This window comes from Eretmochelys imbricata, chromosome 13, assembly GCF_965152235.1.
Source record: "Eretmochelys imbricata isolate rEreImb1 chromosome 13, rEreImb1.hap1, whole genome shotgun sequence".
Classification (NCBI taxonomy): Eukaryota; Metazoa; Chordata; order Testudines; family Cheloniidae; genus Eretmochelys; species Eretmochelys imbricata.
In genome coordinates, this window is record NC_135584.1 from 21,280,680 (window position 1) to 21,304,855 (window position 24,176).

The 24,176-nt window shown below is 45.4% G+C and overlaps 1 protein-coding gene across 1 annotated transcript in view; it reads right to left on the bottom strand.

Annotated features, from left to right (window-relative positions):
• Positions 1 to 24,176, bottom strand: part of TOP1 (DNA topoisomerase I) — an 85,301-nt gene that overhangs the window by 32,310 nt on the left and 28,815 nt on the right. The window contains exons 3-5 of the mRNA XM_077831922.1: positions 22,449 to 22,551; positions 1,922 to 2,048; positions 1,313 to 1,368 (exon numbers count right to left, since the gene is read on the bottom strand). Of these exons, the coding sequence (XP_077688048.1) occupies positions 1,313 to 1,368; positions 1,922 to 2,048; positions 22,449 to 22,551 (286 nt within the window). The remainder of the gene's footprint in view (positions 1 to 1,312; positions 1,369 to 1,921; positions 2,049 to 22,448; positions 22,552 to 24,176) is intronic.

Here is a 24,176-nt window from a genome sequence, read left to right on the forward strand (position 1 = left end):
ATAGGCAGCATGTTCCATCAGAAGGAGTTAACAAAAGGTACCATGCGCTGTATTAGGTAATTATGGCAATTGCCACTGGCTTATGATAATTACGGTTTGCATTTCCAAGATAGTAGTTCTGAAAGGTCCTTGGAGAGGGGCATTTCTCTTTCCTCTACCAAGTCAGAAAAAAGCGTTAAATGCAGAGTCTACATGTTCAAATACTGCTACCTGAGAACTGAAACTACTGTATCAAGAAGAGATATTCAAAATAAGCATATGATTCTAATCAGGTAGAGCACAGGCAGGCTCCTTCTCATGACCCTCCCTGCCACAATTCCACTTCAGACCAAGGTGAGACTGGGATGAATTCTCAGTAGTGCGTAAAACTAAAGACAGCCCCCCCGCCCCCAAAAAACAAAAAAGAGGGAGAGGGAGGGAGGGTTTGAGGTTTCCAACCCTAGATATAAACTACTTTCAAGGCAGCAGATCTATTTCAATACACAGCAGATGGTCAGGCACCCCAAACTGAAAAACAGTCACAGGACCCAGATTCATGATCTGAGAACTGGATTTAAAGGAGTAAACATTGTTATTGTTTGTCAGATGTTAAGAAATAAATGGCACTTCTATTAAAAATTCACAAGTAAATGAACTACAAGTAAATCTAGTGGTGATTGGTACAATTCAATATTCATGAAGTCTAGATGGTTCTTTAAGGATTAGGAAGTCAATAGAGTAGAATAAGTGACAAATTTTCTCAATTTTTTTTGTTAAATTTTAACTAGTGGCCTATTTGCTATTTCTTTACAAACTAGGGTTTGAAATCCTAGTCCCTCGATCTTGCTTTCAGATAAGCAAGTACCTGGGGCGTAGCATTATCAACCCCAACTCCAGAAGACAAAATGCATAGAGAGTCAAATGCTTGCCACGACACCCACTTTACAGCAGAGTAAGGACTTCTTCTAGCTCCCAGTTAATACCATTTCCAGGAGTCTGCTCTGCCCTGGGCAGAACCTAGTTTCCAGATCACTGGATGATAGCATTCAAGAATCCATGGTAAGGAACAATCCTGAATGCATAGAATAGACCAGATGTCCTAACAGGTCTTTTCCCATCACTGACTTCTGGGAAGTCAGCCAATTACCCAAAAGTGCATCCATTTGCTTGAGATGGGGGCTCTTTATATGGAGGAAAGAAGTCACTGCAATATCAGAGCGTCTGCCTCCACAAACTGGGTGGGAGGGGCCATAACAATTTGAGGATTGGGAAACAAAGCAAAACCATGACAAACTGCTACATCAGATTACAGACCCCAGACTCACTTTCTTACCTGGAGAAACCATTTTCCTTTTCCTTCTTTATTTTTACATCACCAGAAGATTTGCTCTGAAAGAGAAAAGGGGACAGAGAACCTGCAGCAGGAACAAGTGCTCATACTATTTGTACCTTAGTCCTTTTAGCACACCCAGGATGCCTACATCTTTGTTATCAGCTACATTCTGGCCTTCCATTAGTGTCAGTTGGCAAAGGTCAAGTGTAGTTATCAGTACAATATCTGCTACATCTTATACTGGGAAACTGAAGCCTGCTGTTGCATAGAATGAACTTAATCTAAATTGACCTTTGACGATTATGAATCTAAACTTGACATTGATTTCAGAGTGGAATTACAATAGGAAAGATGTAGAGCAAGAACCTTAGTGGTGTAAGTAGGCACAGCTCCATTGATTTCAGTGGAACTGTGCCCATTTACACCAGTTGAGGATATGGCCCCTAGAGACTGTGGCTTACAAGATATTGAGCTTTAAGTCTCAAACTTAATTTGGGGTTAGTTTCCACTATTAGGTAACTAAAAACTAGAAGCAGTTCTTGTGTCTTCATGTAGTGCAACAGTTAAAGCAGAATTGCCCCTTCCCACCCACATTAAAGAACTACCTACCTTTTCTTCCTTTCGTTTCTCCTTGTCTCTATCTTTGTGTTTGTCTTTGTGTTTCTCTGAGCTGCCATCTTTGTGTTTGGTTTTTTCTTTCTCTTTGTGTTTCTTCTCCGAGGAATCTTTGTGCTCACTGCAAGATAGAAGAGTCAGTTCAGTGAGGGGCTCTTAAGAGGCTTGACCAACAGGAGCAACTTACAGTGTCAACTGTATGAAATTTACAATCATCTGAAATAAAGTCAAATTGACAGGAAGATACAACAAATCAGTCAGATTCATGGCATTTACTTTCTTCAAAAGGGGAAGAAGGAACACAGGGTAAAACCACAGCCGCTAAGTACTCCAAATCAGGTTAACAGCATCAGTGTGAGGTTGCCAGTGAAAAATCACAACATGATATATTTACCAAGGTCAAACACTTTAGCTTGGCTATTCACTGTTCTTGTTTCTGTTTCCAATTAAATCCTGAAAGGTCACAAGTGAAGCGATACTGATAGTCACATTCCACTCCTCTGTGGACATTTGTTTAGATAGTAAGTAATACAAACCAGTTTTGTAGTTTTGACATTTTCATCCAAAGAACTAAATTCACTTTATAAACATTTGGTAGGTGACTATTCCCCTATCAATGGAGGAGAAACTGAGGCAGAGAAAAGTTAGTGACATGCCTAGGGTTACCCTAAATCAATGGAATAAAACTCAGCAGTCCCTAATTCCTAGTTGCTTGCTCAAACGAGGCCTCACTAAACCTCTGTCAAAATCACTATACAGCTCAGCACAATTGGCTTTGTGCTCAGGAGAAGCTCAAGTCAGAATAACAACGACAAGTCAGGACAGGAGTGCAGAGATGTTACTATGCCTAGTTTTAACAAATGCTATGAGTTCATTGCCACTCAGATTCAAGTGCTGCAGATTACAGCATTGTCAATCAAGTGTTCAAAAATAATAAATGAGTCTGCAAAGTCATGATAAAAAAACCCGAGGTTCTTTTTATTTCCCCTTTTGGTTTCTGAGCCTTTTAGGATACACTCTGATCACATTCTCAACTTTTTCACTTGAACTATGAGGGCTAGATTCTCAGGTTGTTACTTGATCCCAAGAGCTGCAGTCTCATGAAACACACCAAACATCTCAAGACTCATGTTAAAAAAGTCACAAGAGTTGGCAACACAGAATTAGCAGCACGGTTCTTGAAGCCAAGCAGCAATACTACTAGTTCAACATGCCTCAGATAGGCTTGTTTACAAAACTGAATGAAGTCCAATTAAAACACAAGAAAAAGACCATGGCTCCCTGCAAGACAAACATGGGGGAAAAAAACAGTTACCTTTTCCATAACTGGTGTTCTTCGAGATGTGTTGCTCATGTCTATTCCACAATAGGTGTATGTGCTCGCCACGTGCACCAGTGCCAGAAGATTTTCCCCTAGCAGTACGGGGGGGGGAAGGGGCGGAGGGGGGGGGGGGCGGCCTGACTGGCACGGTATAAGGGGAGCTGTGCGCTCCCCCCACCCTCAGTTCCTTCTTGCCAGACAACACCGACAGAGTGGAAGAAGGGTGGGATGTGGAATAGACATGAGCAACACATCTCAAAGAACACCAGTTACGGAAAAGGTAACTGTCTTTTCTTCTTCGAGTGATTGCTCATGTGTATTCCACATTAGGTGATTGCAAGCTATATCTGTTGGAGGTGGGTAGGAGCTCACAAGTTCCCAGGATGGAGGACAGCCCTGCTGAACCCGGTGTCATCCCTGATTTGGGAGATGATCGCACAGTGTGAGGTGAACATGTGAACTGAAGACCACGTTGGCGGCCCTACAGATGTCCTGCATGGGGACGTGGACCACGAAGGCAGCTGACAAGGCCTGTGCCCGAGTTGAGTGTGCCCTTACAATGGGCGGCGGGGGAACACCCGCCAGCTCATAACAGGTGCGGATGCACAAAGTGATCTGATTGGAAAGCCGCTGAGTGGAAATCAGCTGGCCCCTCGCACGCTCGGCTGAGGTGACAAACAGTTGCGAGGACTTCCTGAACGGCTTGGTCCACTCAAGGTAGGAAGCCAGAGCCTGTTGCACATCGAGCGTGTGGAGACGGCACTCCTCACTGGACGTGTGGGGCGGGCATGGAGCAGAGGACCGGTAGAAAAATGTCCTGACCCATGCGGTAGATGGAGACCACCTTCGGGAGGAATGCAGGGTGTGGGCGGAGCTGGTTATATAAAAACCGTGTACGGCGGCTTGGAGGTCAGGGCTCTGAGCTCCGAGACTCGCCTGACCTATGTGATTGCAACCAGAAAGGCCATCTTCCATGAGAGGTGAGACCAGGAGCACATGGCCAGTGGATCAAAAGGGGGCCCCATGAGAGGAGCCAACACCAAGTTCAGGTCCCACTGCGGGACCAGGAGTCTAGAATATGGGAAAAGACGGTCCAACCCCTTGAGGAACCGGCCAGTCATAGCATGGGGAAATATCGTGTGCCCCTGCACTAGCGGATGGAAGGTAGATATGGCTGCCAGGTGCACCCTGACTGACGAAGGCGCCAGGCCCTGGGCTCTCAGGTGGAGGAGGTAGTCAAGAATAAGGGATCGGGGCAGTCACGGGAGAGACACCATGGTCCGCCGCCCATCTAGAAAAACGGGACCACTTCACCAAATAAGTGCGGCAAGTGGAGGGTGTCAAGGAGGACGCGCTGAACCTGTTCTGAGCATGTTCTCTCCTCTCCGCCTAACCACTGAGCAGCCACACCATGAGGTGAAGAGCCGCTAGCTTGGGATGGAGGAGGCGAGCCTGGTCCTGAGAGAGCGGGTCCGGGTGGAGCGGCAACAGCCACGGCAGAGCTACCGCCAGGCCTGTGAGGGTCCCATACCAATGTTGCCTGGGCCATTCCAGAGTAATCAGGATGACCTGGGCCTTGTCTGTCTTTATCTTCTCCAGGACCCTGCTGATTAGAGGGAATGGGGGGGAAGGCGTAGAGAAGCTGGCCTGACCAAGACAGGATAAAGGAATCATAGATCGCCTCCCCTCCACAGGCCCCCCCCGGAGCAGAACCGGGTACATCCCAGGTGGAACTATTCGCGACTCAGCAGAACCGGCGGAGTTCCCCATCTTCGGAAGAGCCGGTGGTCTACTTCCGGGTGGAGGGACCACTCGTGTTGCAAGGAAAAGTCCCTGCTCAAGTGATCCGCTCTCTCGTTCCGGGCACCCAGTAGGTGGAAGGCCCTCAGGTGGATGTCATGGGCTATACAGAAGTCCCACAGCCTGAGGGCTTCGTGGCAGAGGATCGGGCCCCGCGTTGTCTGTTGATATAGAACATCGAGGAAGTGTTGTCCGTGAGGACCCTGACTACCTTGCCCTCCAGGTGTGAGTGGAAGGCCATACATGCCAGCCACACCGCCCTGAGTTCCTTGACATTTATATGTAGGGTCAGGTCTTGGGCTGACCACAGGACTTGGGTCTGAAAGTTCCCTGCATGGGTCCCCCAACCCAGGTCCAACGTTGGGGACACCAGCTCCAACGACGGGGCACTGTACCTGAACAGGACCCCTTGGAGCATGTTGTTTGGGGCGGACCACCACCGTAGGGAGGTGATCACAGAGTCCGGCACGGTGAGGACTTTGTCCATCCTGTCTGGGGCCTGGGAGAACTTCGAGGCCAACCAGAGTTGGAGGGGCCTCATCCTGAGTCTGGCGTGACGGACCACGTATGTGCACGCCGACTTGTGACCCAAGAGCTGCAGGCAAACCCTGGCTGTTGTCGCTGGGAATTTTGAAACGAGTCGATGAGACCTTTCAGGGTCTTGAATCTGTCTGGAGGAAGAGAGGCTGTGGCCGAAGCTGTGTCCAGGAGTGCCCCAATAAACTCTATGCGTTGGACCGGGACTAACATGGATTTGATGCTGTTTACCAACAGGCCCAAGGCGGTGCATGTGGACAGGAGGTGCGCCATGTGATCCCTCACCTGCGACTGGGAGGTGCCCTTGACCAGCCAATCGTCCAGATAGGGAAAAAATCTGGATCCCCCCCACACCCCCGCTGCCTGAGGTAGGCCGCTACCACCGTCATGCATTTCATAAACACTCTGGGGGCAGTGGACAGACCAAACGGAAGGACCGTGAATTGGTAGTGATTCTTTCCCACCATGAAACGGAGGAATGGCCTGTGCCCCTTGAATATGGGGATGTGGAAGTATGCGTCCCACAAATCGAGGGCAGCATACCAGTCCCCGGGATCCAGGGAGGAGATGGAGGCCAGGGAAACCATGAGGAACTTGAGTTTCACCATGTACTGGTTCAGACCTCGCAGGTCCAGAATGGGTCTGAGCTGCCCTTTGGGATAAGGAAGTATCCGTAGTAATACCCCTTGCCCATGAACTCCTCGGGCACCGCCTCTGCCGCTCCTAGTCCTAGGAGCCACCCCACCTCCTGCTTGAGCAGAGCCTCATGCGAGGGGTCCTCCAATAGGGACGGGACGGCGGGTGGTTGGGCGGAGAGGAAGTAAACTGGAAGGCATAACCCTGGGAGATGGTGCTGAGGACCCATCGGTCCGAGGTTAGCCGCGACCATTCTGGGAGGAAAGCACACAACCGGTTGGAGAAAGGGAGCTTTATTGAGAGTGGATCCCTGATGAAGACTGCCTGCTTGCCCTTAGAGGAGCCAGGCTGGGGGGCCGGCCGAGACGGCCTCTAAGGGCATCTCTTATAGTCCCGCTGTTTCTTGTGGGCGGCCTCATAATTCGGGAGGGTGGCCTGGGCAGGAGTCTGCTGTGCCTTGAACTTAGGTCTTGCCGGAGCCGGTACATATAGGCCCAGAGTCTGGAGGGTCGTGAGGGAGTCTTTCATGCCGTGCAGCCTTGTATCTGTCTCCTCCGCAAACGGGGCTTTCCCGTCAAATGGGAGATCCTGCAGGGAGGACTGCACCTCGCTGGAAAGCCCAGAGAGCAGAAGCCATGGCACCCGTCTCATGGACGCCGCGGAGGCCATAGATCGTGCGGCCATATCTTCAGCATCCGAGGCTGCCTGTAGGGATGCCCTAGCGGCCGCTGCCCCCTCCTCCACTAGTGCCTTTAATTCCTTTCCATTGCGCTACTGGAAGCCTGCAATTGGAGGCTGGTGTCTGCCACAGGGCATTTTAAATTTTAGCCACCCCTTAATGGAGAGGCAAGGCCACCCTATTCATGCCGACGAGGACAGCATGGTAAACAGGGAGTCTGAGGGCTCTTCCATCTCCTCTGCCTGGAGATGGAGGCTTGCTGCCACCCTCTTTAAGAGTTCTTGATGGGCCCTGAAGTCCTCCTGCGGGGTGGAGGGGGGCGGGGCCACAATCACCTCCTCCCGGGCGGGGCGAGGAGGCCAGTGCAATGCTCTGGGTATCGGCTGGCACTGGAGGGTCCACCACCTGGTCAGACTCCGGGAACGGTGCCGAGGATGCATGTCTCACCGACTCCTTCCTTGGGGGTCTGGAGGGGGAGGCTGATGGTGCTTCCGAAGCTCTGGCCATCGAGCAAGCTCCCACCGGGGACTGTGCCAGAGGCCACGGTGCCCATTGGTACCACTGGGCTGGCCACAACGCTCGGTGCCACTGCACCTGCTACACCACCGGCGGGGCTGGCTGTTCGGCTTGGCCCATTGAAGGACGGCTACGAATGGAGGCCAGGCTGGCGTACGATCTGCTGGACCGGGAGGAGTGGTGGTGCTGGGATCTACATTGGCCACGGGACCGCGATCTCGACATGGAGGACCAGTACCAATGGTAGCAGCTGCTCCGCGAACAGCCTCAACGGGCAGACCCGCGACAGCGAGACTTGGAGCGGGAGGCTGAGTGGGAACGGTGTCAACAACCATGCTGTGACCGGCGGTCCCCCCTCCGAGACAAGGACCGTTGGCGGCGCCTGCCGCGGTCCCGTCAACGATTGCTCCTCAAGGATGAGCGATGCCGAGAATCCTGGCTGGACGGAACCCAGCCAACAGTCTGGTAGGTGTCAAGGGCAATCCATCTGGACTCTGCCCTGAGCAGTCGCTGGGTAGCGAACGGCTTCGGGAACGTTCCCCCCACAGAGACCGATACCAAGCCGGAGGCGACTGCGGAGATCCAGCGGTGGCTTGCCTCTGGAGCGTGGGGCCGACATTGGAGGTGCTCTTGGTACTGGTATGGACATAACGTCCCGGGCCGCCTGGAGGGCTTCAGGCGTGGAAGGTATCCGGACATCTGGACAGGCCTGTTCTGAAGGGGCCGGGGTACTCCGCTCAATGTGAGTCGGAGGCCTGGAGCCCAGTGCGGAGTGAGGACAGCCTAACATGGGTCTAGCCTCTGTCCCAGATTTCCCTCGGTGCCGCTGCGAAGAGGGAGTCTTCCTGGCCCTCTTGGCATGCCCCATGAATGGGGAGCAGTGTGAACTGGTCGATGGGTCTGGAGGGTTGCCGTGTACCAATGCCGCCATGCCGGGGACTGGTTCGGAGATGCATGCTGGAGTCAGGGTCAGCGTCGACTCCATCAGTATGGCCCGGAGCCTAATGTCCCTTTCTCTTTTGGTCCGAGGCTTAAACGACTTGCAAATCTTGCACCTTTCGCTGATATCGGTTTCTCCCAAACAGTGCAAACAGTCTGCCTGTGCATCACTTCTTGACATAGAACGCCTATAAGGGCCGCACGACTTAAACCCCGGGCACGGGGCATGCCCTGGCCCGGGCTCGCTGATTGACTAAACTAACTAAACAGCTAACCAACTACAGGTACTAACACTGAACGAACTAAGAGTACTGGGGATCGAGCCACAGCAAAGCTGGACCAGAGTAGTTCCGAAGCACCTTCACCGGCGGCAAGAAGGAACTGAGGGTGGGGGGAGCGTGCAGCTCCCCTTATACTGCACCAGGCAGGCGCCACTCCAGGGGTCACAGGGGGCATTCCCCCCCTACAGGTACTGCTAGGGGAAAAACTTCTGGCACCGGTGCACGTGGTGAGCACACACACTTTTGTGGAATACACATGAGCAATCACTCGAAGAAGAATAACTGGATTCCCTTTCATGCTGGGGATGGTGAAACACCAAGTGTCTTGCCTGTCCTGACAGTTTACAGACTCAGTTCCATCAGGACAACAACTCCCATAACGCACTCTCTCTTTTATCACTGTTTATTCTTCATTGGTTTAACTTAGAAAGATCCCTGGCCTTAAAGAAACACTTTCCATCACTCCTTGGTACTAAACCCTGGTCTACACTAGGACTTTAGGTCGAATTTAGCAGCGTTAAATCAATGTAAACCTGCACCTGTCCACACGATGAAGCCCTTTATTTCGACTTAAATGGACAGCACTCTCAATTCAGATGCACAGTTGTTTGCCGTTGCTCTGATGCAGGGAGGGGCGACTGACGACATGGCTTACAGGGTTGGCTTACAGGGAGCTAAAATCAAAAAAGGGGGTGGCTTTACATCAAGGAGTATTTCAGGCAGGACTTCACGGAGGGTTCCAATAAGAAATGGTGCACCTAAGTTATTGTTCTTATTGGAACAAGGAGGTTAGTCTGGCCTCTGATTGATACATGACTAGATTTACCTCGCTGCGCCTTCTCTGTGAGTGACTGCAGTGTGACCAAGAGGAATGAGCCCCCTAGACGGGAGCTGGGGGGGGTTTGCAAATGAGTACAAAACAAATCTGGTCTATTTCTTGTTTTGATACACTCCATCTATCTTTTACATCTTTGGCTGGCAGCAGACGGTGCAGAAGGACTGCATGCCATCCACATCTCATGGCTGCTCGGCAGAAGATGGTACAATAGGACTGCTAGCCATCCTCATCTCTTGCCTGCCCGGCAGAAGATGATGCAATAGGACTGCTAGCAATCCGTATCATCTGCCTGCTCACCATAAGATGGTTCAATAGGACTGACTGCAGGACTAAAGAGAATGACTTCATCAAGTCACTCCAAATTTAGTCCCTGCACCCATGTCTGCCCAGGCGCTCCTGATCGACCTCACACAGGCGACCAGGAGCACCTTGGACATGACTATGATGGCTACCAGTCCTATTGCACCGTCTGCTGCCACAAGGCAATGGGTTGCTGCTGCTGTGTAGCAATGCAGTACTGCGTCTGCCAGCACCCAGGAGACATACGGTGACAGTGAGCTGAGCGGGCTCCATGCTTGCTGTGGTATAGCGTCTGCACAGGTAACTCAGGAAAAAAGGCGTGAAACGATTGTCTGCCCTTGCTTTCACGGAGGGAGGGAGGGAACGGGGCCTGACGATATGTACCCAGAACCACCCGCAACAATGTTTTAGCCCCATCAGGCATTGGGATCTCAACCCAGAATTCCAATGGGCAGTGGAGACTGCGGGAACTGTGGGATAGCTACTCACAGTGCAACGCTCCGGAAGTCGACTCTAGCCTCGGTACTGTGGAAGCACTCCGCCGAGTTAATGCACTTAATGCACTTAGAGCATTTTCTGTGGGGACACACACACCCGAATATATAAAAACGATTTCTAAAAACCGACTTCTATAAATTCGACCTGATTTCGTAGTGTAGACATACCCTAAGCTGTGTATCAAACATAAGCTACTTCACTTTCAAGGTCCTTCACAGCCTATCCACACACTATTTAGATCTCATTCAGTATTGAAAAGTCAGCTCCCACCTGTGATCAGCTTAAGATACCAGCCTCCACTGCCCATTTGTTAAATTTTCAAATATGCATCTTTGTACTTTTCTTCCATGCTGCCCTTCACATAGGGAGGAGCTCTCCATAAACATCCACAAAGCCATTCATGGTTTTCCTTCAAATCCCTCCTTAAAACCTTTCCTTTGCTTACAAAAATCTTGATAAAGGTTGTGCTGCTGGTGTGCTGAGACAACAGCCTATCTTACTGGCCAATACGGTCTCACCGTTTGCTGGTACTCCCTCATCAATCTGTCCATATCCATCTGTCATCTCTTCATGGACACTTCAACTGTAAGCTTGTTTGGGGCAGGGGCTATCTTTTTGTTCTGTGTTCGTACAGCGCCTAAACAGTGGGGGTCCTGGGCACTACAATACAAATAACAAAAAACTAATAATACAAAGCTTTATGAAAACGTACGCAGCTTCCTTATTTCAGTCATTTAACACTCAAGTGCAAGTAAAGACACTGAATGGTGACACACTGGAAAAAGTCACGTCTAGAATGCAAGATGGGAGGGAGCATTTTGGAGACACAAGTTCTCCAGTTCTCCTTTGTTACTACCTAAACAAATAGGGACATGCAGAAATCGGGCTGCAAGTCTAAACACTACAAAAAGACATGACGACTGTTATTCTGCACCCAGAAAGGTTGTGAGTGATTAAGAGATGAGCATCTAAAGTTACAATATACCAATTTGTTCACACCTGTAGGACTGCAGAGAAAAACCTGACTTCAACCTCATCCTGCAGCCTGTACGCATACAACTCCCATGGACTCGTCAGGAGTTGCACTTGATAAAGGTCTAGCCAGAGGACCAGGCTCAAAGTGCCATATTGTAATATGCGCCTCTGTCTCCAAATCCAAGCAGTTAAGGAGGAAGATCCCAGTTCTGAGGGCATTCACTTTACGCCATGCAACATTTAAATGGATTTTGAATCTACTGCACACAGTACAGTGCAGAGCACTGGGAAATTGTCACTGCATTAGGACAGCCTCTCCCTTTGCTGGTTCAAAACAGTAAGAATGAAAAGCTTATATTACACTAGCAGGAGGTGGCCATCTCACTAATTCAATACAAGCATCTCACTATGAAGTCTCCAGATAGAAGTCTGTTTCCATTTCTCTCTCTAGTGACAGGATTAGACTAGTGGAACAGCGTACAAGAGTGCCTAAACACTGAAGGAGATTAAGCATTTCTAGAGTGCCATAAACAGATATGCCATACCAAGGATTGCCTGTTAGCACAGACTTAAAGACCACACACTGCAGATTACATTGTATACGCTATGTGATCATGACAGCAGCGCACACAGAACCCCGAACTGAATTTGAAAAGTCAACTGGATGCCTGCTACTGCTACACTTGTGTTGTTACCTCAGATACATTTCCCAGCTTCGGTATCCTAGAGGGAAAATGAAAAAGACGACAAGCTGATGATTCTCACATTGTTCGTAAGCTTAAATTTCATAATTATAAAAGTGCAAGAGAGGGATGATTAAGGAACCGCCCAGGTAGAACAGCAGAAAACTATTGCAACAGATGCCTTGTGGGTTTAGAAGACAGATGCATGTGGAGGTGCCAGTCGGGTGAGAAAGGTAATACAGCTATTTACCTCCCACAGTAGGGCTTCAACCTAGACTTGTGTCTGCAAGTCTACATTGTTTTATTTTCTGACCACCAAATTCTAGTCACCCCGCATTCTTCTATGGGTTTGTTTTTAAAATCCCACCTGCAATTGCATGGCTTACTAAATTCATCCAAATACTACAACAGCTTTTACAGCAGTTTGTATCTATGAATCTCAATGCACTTTAAACAACAATGATTTAGTTCCGTGAGATAGGGAAATGGTGTTGTCCCTATTTCACAAGAGGCAAAGGATCAGAAATTAAATGTCAATATTTTCAAGAGTATCACACTGCTTCTGGGTGCCAAATTTGAGACCCCATACCTGTAGGCCTCATTTTCAGAAGCGCTAGACACTTACGGCTTCCACTTCTGTTGTGCCCAAGGTCTGCAGCTGGGAAACCAAAAATTGAGGTACCCCAAAATAAATCAGTTGCAACTCTTGAAAATGTTGTTTGAGTGACTTGTTATTTGCCAAATACAACATTAAGGAAATTAGTTAGGGAAGTGGATTGGACTGAAGAATTTATGGATCTAAAGGCAGAGGAGGCCTGGGATTACTTTAAATCAAAGATGCAGAAGCTATTGGAAGCCTGCATTCCAAGAAAGGGGAAAAAATTCATAGGGAGGAGTTGTAGACCAAGCTGGATGAGCAAGCATCTCAGAGAGGTGATTAAGAAAAAGCAGAAAGCATACAGGGAGTGGAAGATGGGAGGGATCAGCAAGGAAAGCTACCTTATTGAGGTCAGAACATGTAGGGATAAAGTGAGACAGGCTAAAAGTCAAGTAGAGTTGAACCTTGCAAAGGGAATTAAAACCAATAGCAAAAGGTTCTATAGCCATATAAATAAGAAGAAAAAGAAAGAAGTGGGACCGCTAAACACCAAGGATGGAGTGGAGGTCAAGGATAATCTAGGCATGGCCCAATATCTAAACAAATACTTTGCCTCAGTCTTTAATAAGGCTAAAGAGGATCTCTGGGATAATGATAGCATGACAATTGGGAATGAGGATATGGAGGTAGATATTACCATATCCTAGGTAGAAGCGAAACTCAAACAGCTTAATGGGACTAAATAGGGGGGCCCAGATAATCTTCATCCAAGAATATTAAAGGAATTGGCACCTGAAATTGCAAGCTCATTAGCAAGAATTTTTAATGAATCTGTAAACTCAGGGGTTGTACCATATGATTGGACAATTGCTAACACAGTTCCTATTTTTAAGAAAGGGAAAAAATGTGATCCAGGTAACTACAGGCCTGTTAGTTTGACATCTGTAGTATGCAAGGTCTTGGAAAAAATTCTGAAGGAGAAAGTAGTTAAGGACATTGAAGTCAATGGTAAATGGGACAAAATACAACATGGTTTTACAAAAGGTAGATCGTGCCAAACCAACCTGATCTCCTTCTTTGAGAAAGTAACAGATTTTTTAGACAACATGGGGAATTATTAGTTAAATTGGAAAAGATGGGAATCAATATGAAAACTGAAAGATGGATAAGGAATTGGTTAAAGGGGAGACTACAATGGGTCCTACTGAAAGCTGAACTGTCAGGCTGGAGGGAGGTTACCAGCGGAGTTCCTCAAGGATCAGTTTTGGGATCAATCTTTTTATTACTGACCTCGGCACAAAAAGTGGGAGTGTGCTAACAAAGTTTGCGGATGATACAAAGCTGGGAGGTATTGCCAGTTTAGAGAAGGACCAGGATATCATACAGGAGGATCTGGATGACCTTGTAAACTGGAGTAATAGTAATAGGATGCAATTTAATAGTGAGAAGTGTAAGGTTATGTATTTAGGGATTAATAACAAGAATTTTAATTATAAGCTGGGGACGCATCAATTAGAGGTAACGGAGGAGGAGAAGGACCTTGGAGTATTGGTTGATCATAGGATGACCATGAGCCGCCAATGTGATATGGCCGTGAAAAAAGCTAATGTGGTCTTGGGATGCATCAGGCGAGGTATTTCCAGTAGAGATAAGGAGGTTTTAGTACCGTTATACAAGGCACTAGTGAGACCTCACCTGGAACACTGTGTGCAGTTCTGGTCTCCCATGTTTAAGAAGGATGAATTCAAACTGGAACAGGTACAGAAAAGGGCTACTAGGATGATCCGAGGAATGGAAAACTTGTCTTACGAAAGGAGACTCAAGGAGCTTGGCTTGTTTAGCCTAACTAAAAGAAGGTTGAGGGGAGATATGATTGCTCTCTATAAATATATCAGAGGGATAAATACCGGAGAGGGAGAGGAATTATTTAAGCTCAGTACCAATGTGGACACAAGAATAAATGGATATAAACTGGTCATTGGGAAGTTTAGACTTGAAATTAGACGAAGGTTTCTAACCATCAGAGGAGTGAAGTTTTGGAATAGCCTTCCAAGGGAAGCAGTGGGGGGCAAAAGATCTATCTGGCTTTAAGATTAAACTCGATAAGTTTATGGAGGAGATGGTATGATGGGATAACATGATTTTGGTAATGAATTGATCTGTAAATATTCATGGTAAATAGGCCTAATGGCCTGTGATGGGATGTTAGATGGGGTGGGATCTGAGTTACTCAGGAAAGAATTTTCTGTACTATCTGGCTGGTGAATCTTGCCCATATGCTCAGGGTTTAGCTGATCGCCATATCTGGGGTCGAGAAGGAATTTTCTTCCAGAGCAGACTGGAAGAGGCCCTGGAGGTTTTTCGCCTTCCTCTGTAGCATGGGGCACGGGTCACCTGCTGGAGGATTCTCTGCTCCTTGAAGTCTTTAAACCACGATTTGAGGACTTCAATAGCTCAGACATAGGTGAGAGGTTTTTCGCAGGAGTGGGTGGGTGAGATTCTGTGGCCTGCGTTGTGCAGGAGGTCGGACTAGACTATCATAATGGTCCCTTCTGGCCTTAGTATCTATGAAACATCACCGGTGGAGCCAGAAATAGGTCTCTCAGCTTCTGACCTTCAGTCCTGGGTCTTTACCCTAAGACTACCCCCTTCCTCCCTTTGCTTTTTGGCAAGGCAACTTACTTCTTACCCTCCAACACCTTTAACAGTTGCCTCTCATTGCTCTTCAGAGCATGAAGCAGCATGGGGAGGGAAGGCTCAAAGATCCTAAGCATCTTGAGCGTTAGCCTGCAAAACCCATTTTTAAGTAACAGTGATATAGGTGGTGAATTCTGAGATTCCCACCACCACCACAACCTTTCTTCCCATTATAAGGCTAACAGAAGCTTCCCCAATAAAACAAAATTCCATCTGCTACTTGTTCTGAGGCAAGAAGGAAAATGTATTTCTTTCTCCCATTCATAAACAGATTGTTTGCCACACCTACACATTCTCTGGGCACCAAAACACAGCTCTGACTTTACAGACAGACAAGTGGGTCTGAAATCTGATGCACTAAATAGCAAAAGCAGGCTCATGCCATCCTGCCTACCTGAAGAGCCTGATTTATGCCAGTGCTGATGTGTTTCGCTTGGGAACATGCTGGTGTTGTAGACTTCAGCCAGTAATCCTAGCAACAGTAACAAGAGGCACATAGTTTCCCCAAACGTACCTATTTCAGCCAGAGAACAGAATGACATTGGCCTGGCACGTGTTTATCAGGCTAGGACAGCAGTTCTCAAACTGTGGATTGAGACCCCATTTTAATTGGGTCACCAGGATCAGCATTAGACTTGTTGGGACCCAGGGCTGAATCTGAAGCACAAGCTCCACCCCCACCCAGAGAGGTGGGGCTCGGGCTCTGGCCCCTCGCCCCCTACCCAGGGTCATGTAGTAATTCTGTCAGAACAAGATCACGGTTCAATGAAATTTTAGAACCCCTGGGCTAGGATATCTAGGGAAGCCTCCAGGGGAAACACTTCACAGTTTGGAAACTATAACAGAAGAGGGCAACATGGTATCTCTTCCAAGGCACCATCCTTAACCTTCAGAATAGGTCTCAGCCTTCCATCGGAACGCTACTCACAACGATGCCTAAAGCTACGATTAGGATGGATGTGTCACATTTTGAAGATCAGAGAATCCTTTTCTGTCCATTTCAGACTTTACACACTACTTGTTTCCCTCTTTACAGAAAGATGTGATGTGATGCAGCCATAGGATTATGACATGTAACCTATTTCCTTACAGCCCTCTGTATCCTTCCTTTTGTCACCGCAGTTGCATCCTTCCCTGCAGAGCTAGCCAGATTAAAACCCAAAAGTCAGACTGCGAAACCCACTGAAGAGGATCAATACAAAGTATAAGGCTTTATACCACTACAGCTAACCCCCCACCTTCCTGTTCAGGAATACATTGTACTGTCTAAGCATATATATACACCCATATATGCACCCACACTACAAGGCTGTATGGGTGTAATTATTTCAGTAAAAAAGGTCACCCTCCCTAAACAGACACAGTTATATTGGTACAACATTTGTGCTTAGACCAGATAAATGCTGGTTAAAGAATAGGCCTGCTTAAACAGTAGTCTTGCTGCAACACCACTTGGAATGTGGCAGGAATGTGTCCGATATCTTGGAGGAAACAAGAGAAATTAATTTAACACCTCATGTAATAGGCACACATCAGCCAGTGCCCCACAGCATACCACCAGCTTGGTTTCCTGTCTCTCCTTTTAGAAGGTTTGTATAATACAATATCTCAGAGGGTTTTGGGGAGACAGGGGAAGAATGATGGAAATGTTAAGTTCCACAAAAAAAATCTGTCTCCTTGAAAACTCTAACAGTATTCCCTCGTTGAGCTGCCTGGAGGAAAATGTGATGGAGGGCTTTTTTTTTTAAAAAAAAAATGGGGGGAGGGAGCGGAGAATGTGCATCTGGCAGCAGCTGCTTATACTGTGATCAGATGGAAAGCCAGAAGTGGAAAGTGTTTCCAAAGGATGGCAGATGTGCACATACACAGCTTCCTTCTTCAAACCACAGCAGCTTTGAGTACTTTAACACTGCATTCTCCAGGTACCATTTATGTACATTAACAATCCTCTTCCTCCCCTTCCAATGCCTTTTCTATCCCAGCTTCAGATCACAAACAGGGAAAGATGCTTTATCTGAAGCATCTCTATTTCCCCTCTAATTTTCTCAGCTGTAATTAGCTTGTAGTAGCACGGCTGAGTATTTTCTACTATTAAGCATCAGAACTAGTTGCAAACAGCACTTCGGTGTGACAACTGATATCTGTCAGAATCCAACTGAAGCTTAAGTAATCGACAACTCTCAATTTATAGAAATCTTAAACCAACAGGGATAGTACAGAAGTTACGCTGCCTGACTTACTGCAATGCTGTTAGAAAGCTGTGATTTCATTCAGACCAATAAATACTGTACTAGCAAAGGCCAAGTTTTCAGCTGACCTGCAGTTTTGTATTCTCATTGTTAGAGATGCACCACCACAGAGCAGAAGTGGGTGCAAAAGCCTGTGTGGGCCCAAATTACACAGCTGAGCTACCAGTTCATGAGAAACCGATCCCATGCCTGCTGAACTTCCACAGACAATGGATCAGGTCCTTAGTGAGCACAGTATTTTGGGAATAAAACAGAAGGCCAGAGCTGTAATCATCAGTTGGAGACAGATGAAAATGAAACCTCATGAGTATGTAAGCTCTTTGGGACTGAGACCAGGCAGAGCATGCATATTCTAGGCACTACTGGAAAGTAACAGTTTTACTACTAGAAGTCAGTTTTTCCACCAGCTAGCAACCCAAGGTCGATTGTGGACACAGGGAGGGAGCCAACCCTTTTCGGTCTCCCCCTCCACCCCCAGCAAGCACAAGGAAATTTTCAAATGACCTTTTTCCTCTACATCTACAGATGACCAACCAGATTTCCTCCCGCTTCTCCTTCCCTCTGTCATTTAGATAAATAGCTTGGGAGACAACACATGAAATATGGTAAAGAAAACGGGAGAAGCCCCAGAATTTTCCATTATCTGAATTTACCTGTGTATGAGAGACAAGTAGCTCCTCTCCCCATCCCAATTCTTGTTTTTGGCAAAACAAAATCAATAAATCACCACTGAGAATTGGGTCTATAATCCCTACTACACCCTCAACATTTGTTCAAACGCAGAAGATAGCAAGAGACGTTTTGTAACCACAGTGAACATGCAAGCTGGAGGAGGATTTTTCTGAAGCTGCGACACTTGTCATGCTGACAATTTGGATCAGTACTGCCAATGTGGGGGTGGGGAGTCTCTTCACTCCATACACCACAGTACCAGTTTTCTGCTGACTTCAATTTACAGAAAGCCTGCATTCCATGCACAAAACCCAAGACACACGGAAGAAAGAATCTCTTGTTACTTCAAGATTAAAAAACAACAACTGATCTCTGTTAAAGGCTCTGATTCAAAAAGGCCCATTATTTTACCAAGTCTTTTCGTTTGATAAATGACCTTTGAAATACCTGGTTTCAATGTATCACAGATTAATTTACTGCATTTTGCCTTTCCAGGCAAAGAAGTCTATATTTAATGTATTCATTATTCCTTTATCTGGTATTTATTTACAAAAAGACTTCTGAGTATTACTCAATACATTGACGTAGATCTATACTTTGATACAGAATTTGCTTAAGTAGGCTTTGCTGTATTTATTTATTTTTAAACAGGGCAAAGAAATAAAGAAAAACCCCTGAAATGTACAAGAGTGCTATTTTCCCCCAGTTTACTACATCTGTACTTGAGTGGTTAGGATATAAAACTGTCATCTAGTAAGTGGGAGAGGATGAAACCAGAAAGTGAAATTGAAGAGTTATGCATACGAGGCCAGCACTCTTCTACCACATGAGATCATGATTATCTATTTTAGGTATTTTAAAGCACTTATCACTTGGCAGCTCAGAACCATGATCCGACCTCCCACTCACACAAAGACAAGACATAGAAATTATTTTTATGCATGGGAATGTTTTTGCCCTCGACAGAAGTTTATAAAACAACCTTGTTTAAGAGAGATGATAGAGCTGCCAAATTATTAGAGACAGACAGACATGGAGAGCATAGGTCCGCTTCCTCTACAACCAGGAATTGTTCCTAATTGCACACATTCAATTATAAATTGTACCTTTTGGAGCAGATTAGTCTGTGGCCCCCCGCCTCCCCCATCATCTCCCTTATGAAAAAGGAACATCTATTAATGTGTTATACATGACACATTATGGAGGTGCTAAAGGCAAATCTATAGTTAAGGCTGACTTAAGTTTTACACTGAAAGAAAGTATTCCACTTCTTATGTATGAAAAATACAAAATACATACGTCCTCCACAAGATTACAGCACTTAGCCGAGTACAGAAAGGATTTTCTGAGAATTTATAAGCAATTCTGTTAGTCTGAGTTAAGTTTCTTAAAGGACCCATTTCTAATTTTCACACCAGGCATCAGACCTTTTCTGGTCCCTAATGATCTTAATAATAGAGCAACACACTCTTCAAACTCCCCATATACTTAACACTCACTGAAATCGCACGCATTAGCTAAAATCGATTTTTTTTAAAAAAAAAATACTAATAGCTATGTTTGCAGTTATACTTCATAGGTAAAGTTTCTCCTTCAGCACAGGCAGACACATATGTACTACTTCAGAGTTCTTTGGGGAATTCTATCTCCCATGGTTCTCAAAGGGACTGAAGTCATGGGCTTCCCTTGACCAAAATGGACCATTCACCAGCTCTTTTCCACATCCTGATAACAGAAGGGTTACCATCTTCCCTAAGGGCAGCCTGGCTTCACTCCAATATAGAAAAATGAGAAGTGGTGGCCATTTTGCAACGCAGCATTTCTTCATGAGTTTCTGGAAATAAGTCCCATCCCCCCCCCGCTTCAGTCTCTAAACAGACTGTTTATCCTAAAAATAATATTTTCAAAACCTACCTGTTGCACCAGATATATTCAAAACAGTAATAGTAAGAGGGACAATGAAAGGTACTTAAAATGAGCCCAGCCAGTCCACATCCAGTCACCAAATCAAACTTAAAGAAATCACCAAGAGTGTCAACATTGTTTAAATAACCATAGTTTGAGGTAAATTATGACAATTCCAATATGAAAGAATTTTTTGTTTCCAGGAAAAAGTTACAACTTCTTCAGGAGTTTTTATATGTTCTGCTCTCACTGCTCTGACCCTGTTGTCCTCTTCCTTGAATCCCCTTCCCTAGCTGACTTTCATCCCTTCAGATTCAAATTTCTCATCCTCACCCAAGAAGCTCTACATCTTTGCACTGGTTTCTCCCTACTCATCATCTTGCTTCTCAATTCCCCCCCAGTCCTCTGACCTTTCTACTGTGTCTCCTCCTCCCACACTTAGATTCATGCCTTCTGTTATGTCTCCATTGGAAGTCTCCTCACTTCTCATCCACCATGCCCCCTCTTCTTTTAAATCTCTTATTTCCATGAATCTTCCCCCAATAGTTTTCCTCACCACTGGTCTCTCTGTGCCTCTTCTTCTAAAACTGCTGCCCCATATTTTGAGCGCACTTTATAGGTCAGGGATTATTATTTAATCAAGGTTTTATATAGGCGGTGTATATATTATGGAATTCTACTGGTGAATACTAATAAGAAAATTTGGGAAAGAAAACTTTGCATAATAAAAGGCAGTTGTTTCCACAAGTCAGTCATGTCTGCTTTAAAAATCATTTTATTTGATAGAGCGAGCAGCTGCTATGCCGTGCATGACTGAGTGTGGACAGGGGTAGAGTGTGGTGTTTTTTTACTGCTCCTCAACAAAAAGTCCTGAAGTGTTCTTAATGTGAGTGTAATGTTATTATCCCAGGAATATCAGCCTGCAGTCACGACTGACTGATACAACAGGCCAAATATATTCACCTTCAGGGACATATTTTGAAAAGGCTGAAAATGCACATAAGCACATGTACCTGCAACTTGTGTGCACAAACTGGAGAAGTGAACTGCAAAAGGGAAGTTAGGTGCCTCACAGACCACTTGTACATAGGAGAGGTAGGTCAACAATATTAGGTAACCATTCACCAAAACTAGCAAGAATTTGTTGTACACACTCAGATGTGCCAGGCTTTTCAAAACCACAGGCTGCAAGTACAGCATGTGTACCTGTTAAAGAACTCACTGATTTTTTTTTTTTTTTTTTGACACAAGAGCTTTGAAGTATTGCCCTCAGGACAAGCAAGTTACATAGGCAGGAGTGCTGAAGGCTTTAGACATAATGGGCCAGACTGTGATGCCTGTAGTCACAAGAGACAGTCTATATATCATGAGTAGTCCCACTGACTTCAGTGGAAACACATGTGGAGTGAGGTACTATACAATGTGAGTAAAGCTATCAATCTGACCCAATGTGAGCTTAATTTTTTTCTCGCCCATAAGAGGACCAAGAAGCAGTCTCTAAGTAATCACTTTCAGTATCTCCATTATAACCTACCCATTCCACTTGCTCAACTTCAAGCTGCCCAAATGCTATTTAAAAAAAAAAATATATATAAACCAATAGTTATGAGCTGTTTGAGAATTAGAATTGGTGAAAGATTTTTCCACTTAAAAAAAAATCTTAATCACTTTCCCCCCCCAAGAGAAGGCAGCTCAAAACATAAAAGTGAGCTTTCAAACTTCAAATATGGAAAACACATTAGGATGTAATTGAAGGGCATGTGCTTTGTTAACTTCGCAAAAAAGATGGTTTTAAATTTAGGTGAAAAACATTTGGAAATGTAGAGCCAAGAATGCACAAAAAGAAACTGTGTTAAGTAGTAAGTTGAGAAGCTACAGACTGATGCAGTGCCAATATGTGAGCAACGAGCAGAACATGAAGTAGTAAGATATTTACTATAAAAAAAATAAACTTAAATAATAAAAATAATTACAAGAACACCAAGTAGTAAGTTTGCAATATGAACTTGGCCACAATGCACAAAAATATCTGACATTTCTGAAATTCTAAGATGCATAATGTAATGTTTTTGTTAATGAATACACACACAGTACCACAAAAAACCAAAAGTATCAACAGTACTGAGCTAAAGTTTGCACAGTTTGGCAGTTAGTAGTTATTTCTTCAACTGATTTTTTATTACACCAATTTACATTAACACTGATCTCCATTTTTAAGATTATGTGAATTAACCTGTACATGTAAGAACACCTGCACTCATATGTGAGCATTCTTTTAAACACTTAAAAATAGCAATACTGTGCATATTAATCACCACATTAACTCTTCTTATGAAGCCTTGACTGTGGGTGAGCAAAGGTTTTGGCAACAGTGACCTGGCAATTGATTTTCCTCACCTATTGCTGTGCTTAGACTTTTCCCGGTCTTTTTCCTTGTCTTTCTTGTGCTCTTTGTGCCGGTGTTCTCGGTCTTTGTGTTTATCTTTGTGTTTGTGAGAATCTGTAAGCAGAAGAGGAAAGGAATTAAGAAATAAAATTGGGAGTAGTGAACTGTGTGTCAAGTCATCAGCTCCCTCATGCAGCTTTGTATTTATTTTGCTGTTAAAGTATCCTTCACAATAAAATACAGGAATAAAATCTCAGCTTTGAAAGGTCTTACTGTACTAATTTGACACATCATTGCGTTGGGACAAATTAACTCAAGATAGCAGCAGCTGCATTTATATAGAACTTTTGTTCCAACAATTTTGAAATGCTTTACAAACATGAAATCACAATTAAGTCTGGCCTCCTGGATCTAACAGTTAGGCCACACTGCCTCCAGCAGCATTTAATACTAGAGAAGAGACCTTTAAGGAACTGCAGTATACTACTCTTATCCACATGGTGAGTGGGTTGACTGGCATAGAACAAGGCAAAAGCAGCCCACAATGGAAGGCTGTGAACCTTCTCTCTCAGTTTTCTGCAGCAGAAAACAGCTCTTCTTTTAGAGTCCACAACAGCACAAAAACATGCAACTGCCTTCAAGAACAGACTAGACAAGTAAGATGCCTCTGACAGCATTTCATGATATGCACGTAGTAGGTCCCAGGTGGAAGCCCAGCTATGTAGATCAAGGCTAGTCCAAACAGCAGGAGGCTGAAGTTTAGACAAATACAATGGTTTAATAATTTTATTTTCAAAAGTGCCTTCTCCCAATCCCCCCAGTGCTTGTGGTACTGTGCACTACTATTGGAACAAAGTCCTTTAAAAATACCAAAACAAATAGATGGCCCAACACAGGAAAAACAGGGTTTGGGTCTTTTGTTTGTTTTTTAAAGCCTACCTCCAGTAGAAGATCCCATTGTCCCAAAGAGGAGATTTTAAAAGTAGCCAAGGTTTCAAGTACAATTTTGTTGACTTGAAGTAGAGAGCCACATAATTTTTGTTGGTTTCTTCAGTGATTGCTTCACAGGTTGAACTGCATGCTATATTGTTTATAGTAAACACATATGCAATGCATCCACAAGAAATCCCTCCCCCCCCCCTCATTCTAGGTGCACGCTTCTTAATGCCACTAACATGTTAAGTAGCTCTCTTCAGGACATCTATTTATCAACTAGAATGCTGTGCCAACTTTGATTCAGAATAGATGGAATAAACGCCAAACCTACTGTTTAGCAACTCCATTTGATTTCTGATGATAGCCGCATTTCCATAGTGCCTTGTGTCCCAGGATCTCAAAAGTCTTCACAAATGTATTAATCCTAACAACTCCCCTGTAAAGCAGCTATTATACCCAATTTAAAGATGAGGACACTGAAGCACAACAATTTAGTGACTTTTTTATAATCAGGTAGAAAATCTGTTGCATAGAACCTAGGCCTGGTCTACGCTACACAGTTAGGCACCTTACGTCAATCTAATTATCCCCCTAATTATTCCTGTGTCTACACTACAGCCTTGTTCCCACAGATGTAAGTGCCCTACTACCCCAACACAACAATTCTACCTCCATGAGAGGCGTAGGGCTTATGTCAGTGTAGTTAGGGTGACGCAGTGCCTGTGTAGATACTGCTTTACTTATATAGGCTGTTGACTGTCTTGTCAATTTCAGGGCTCCTGCAGTGAAATTGACAAGAAAGG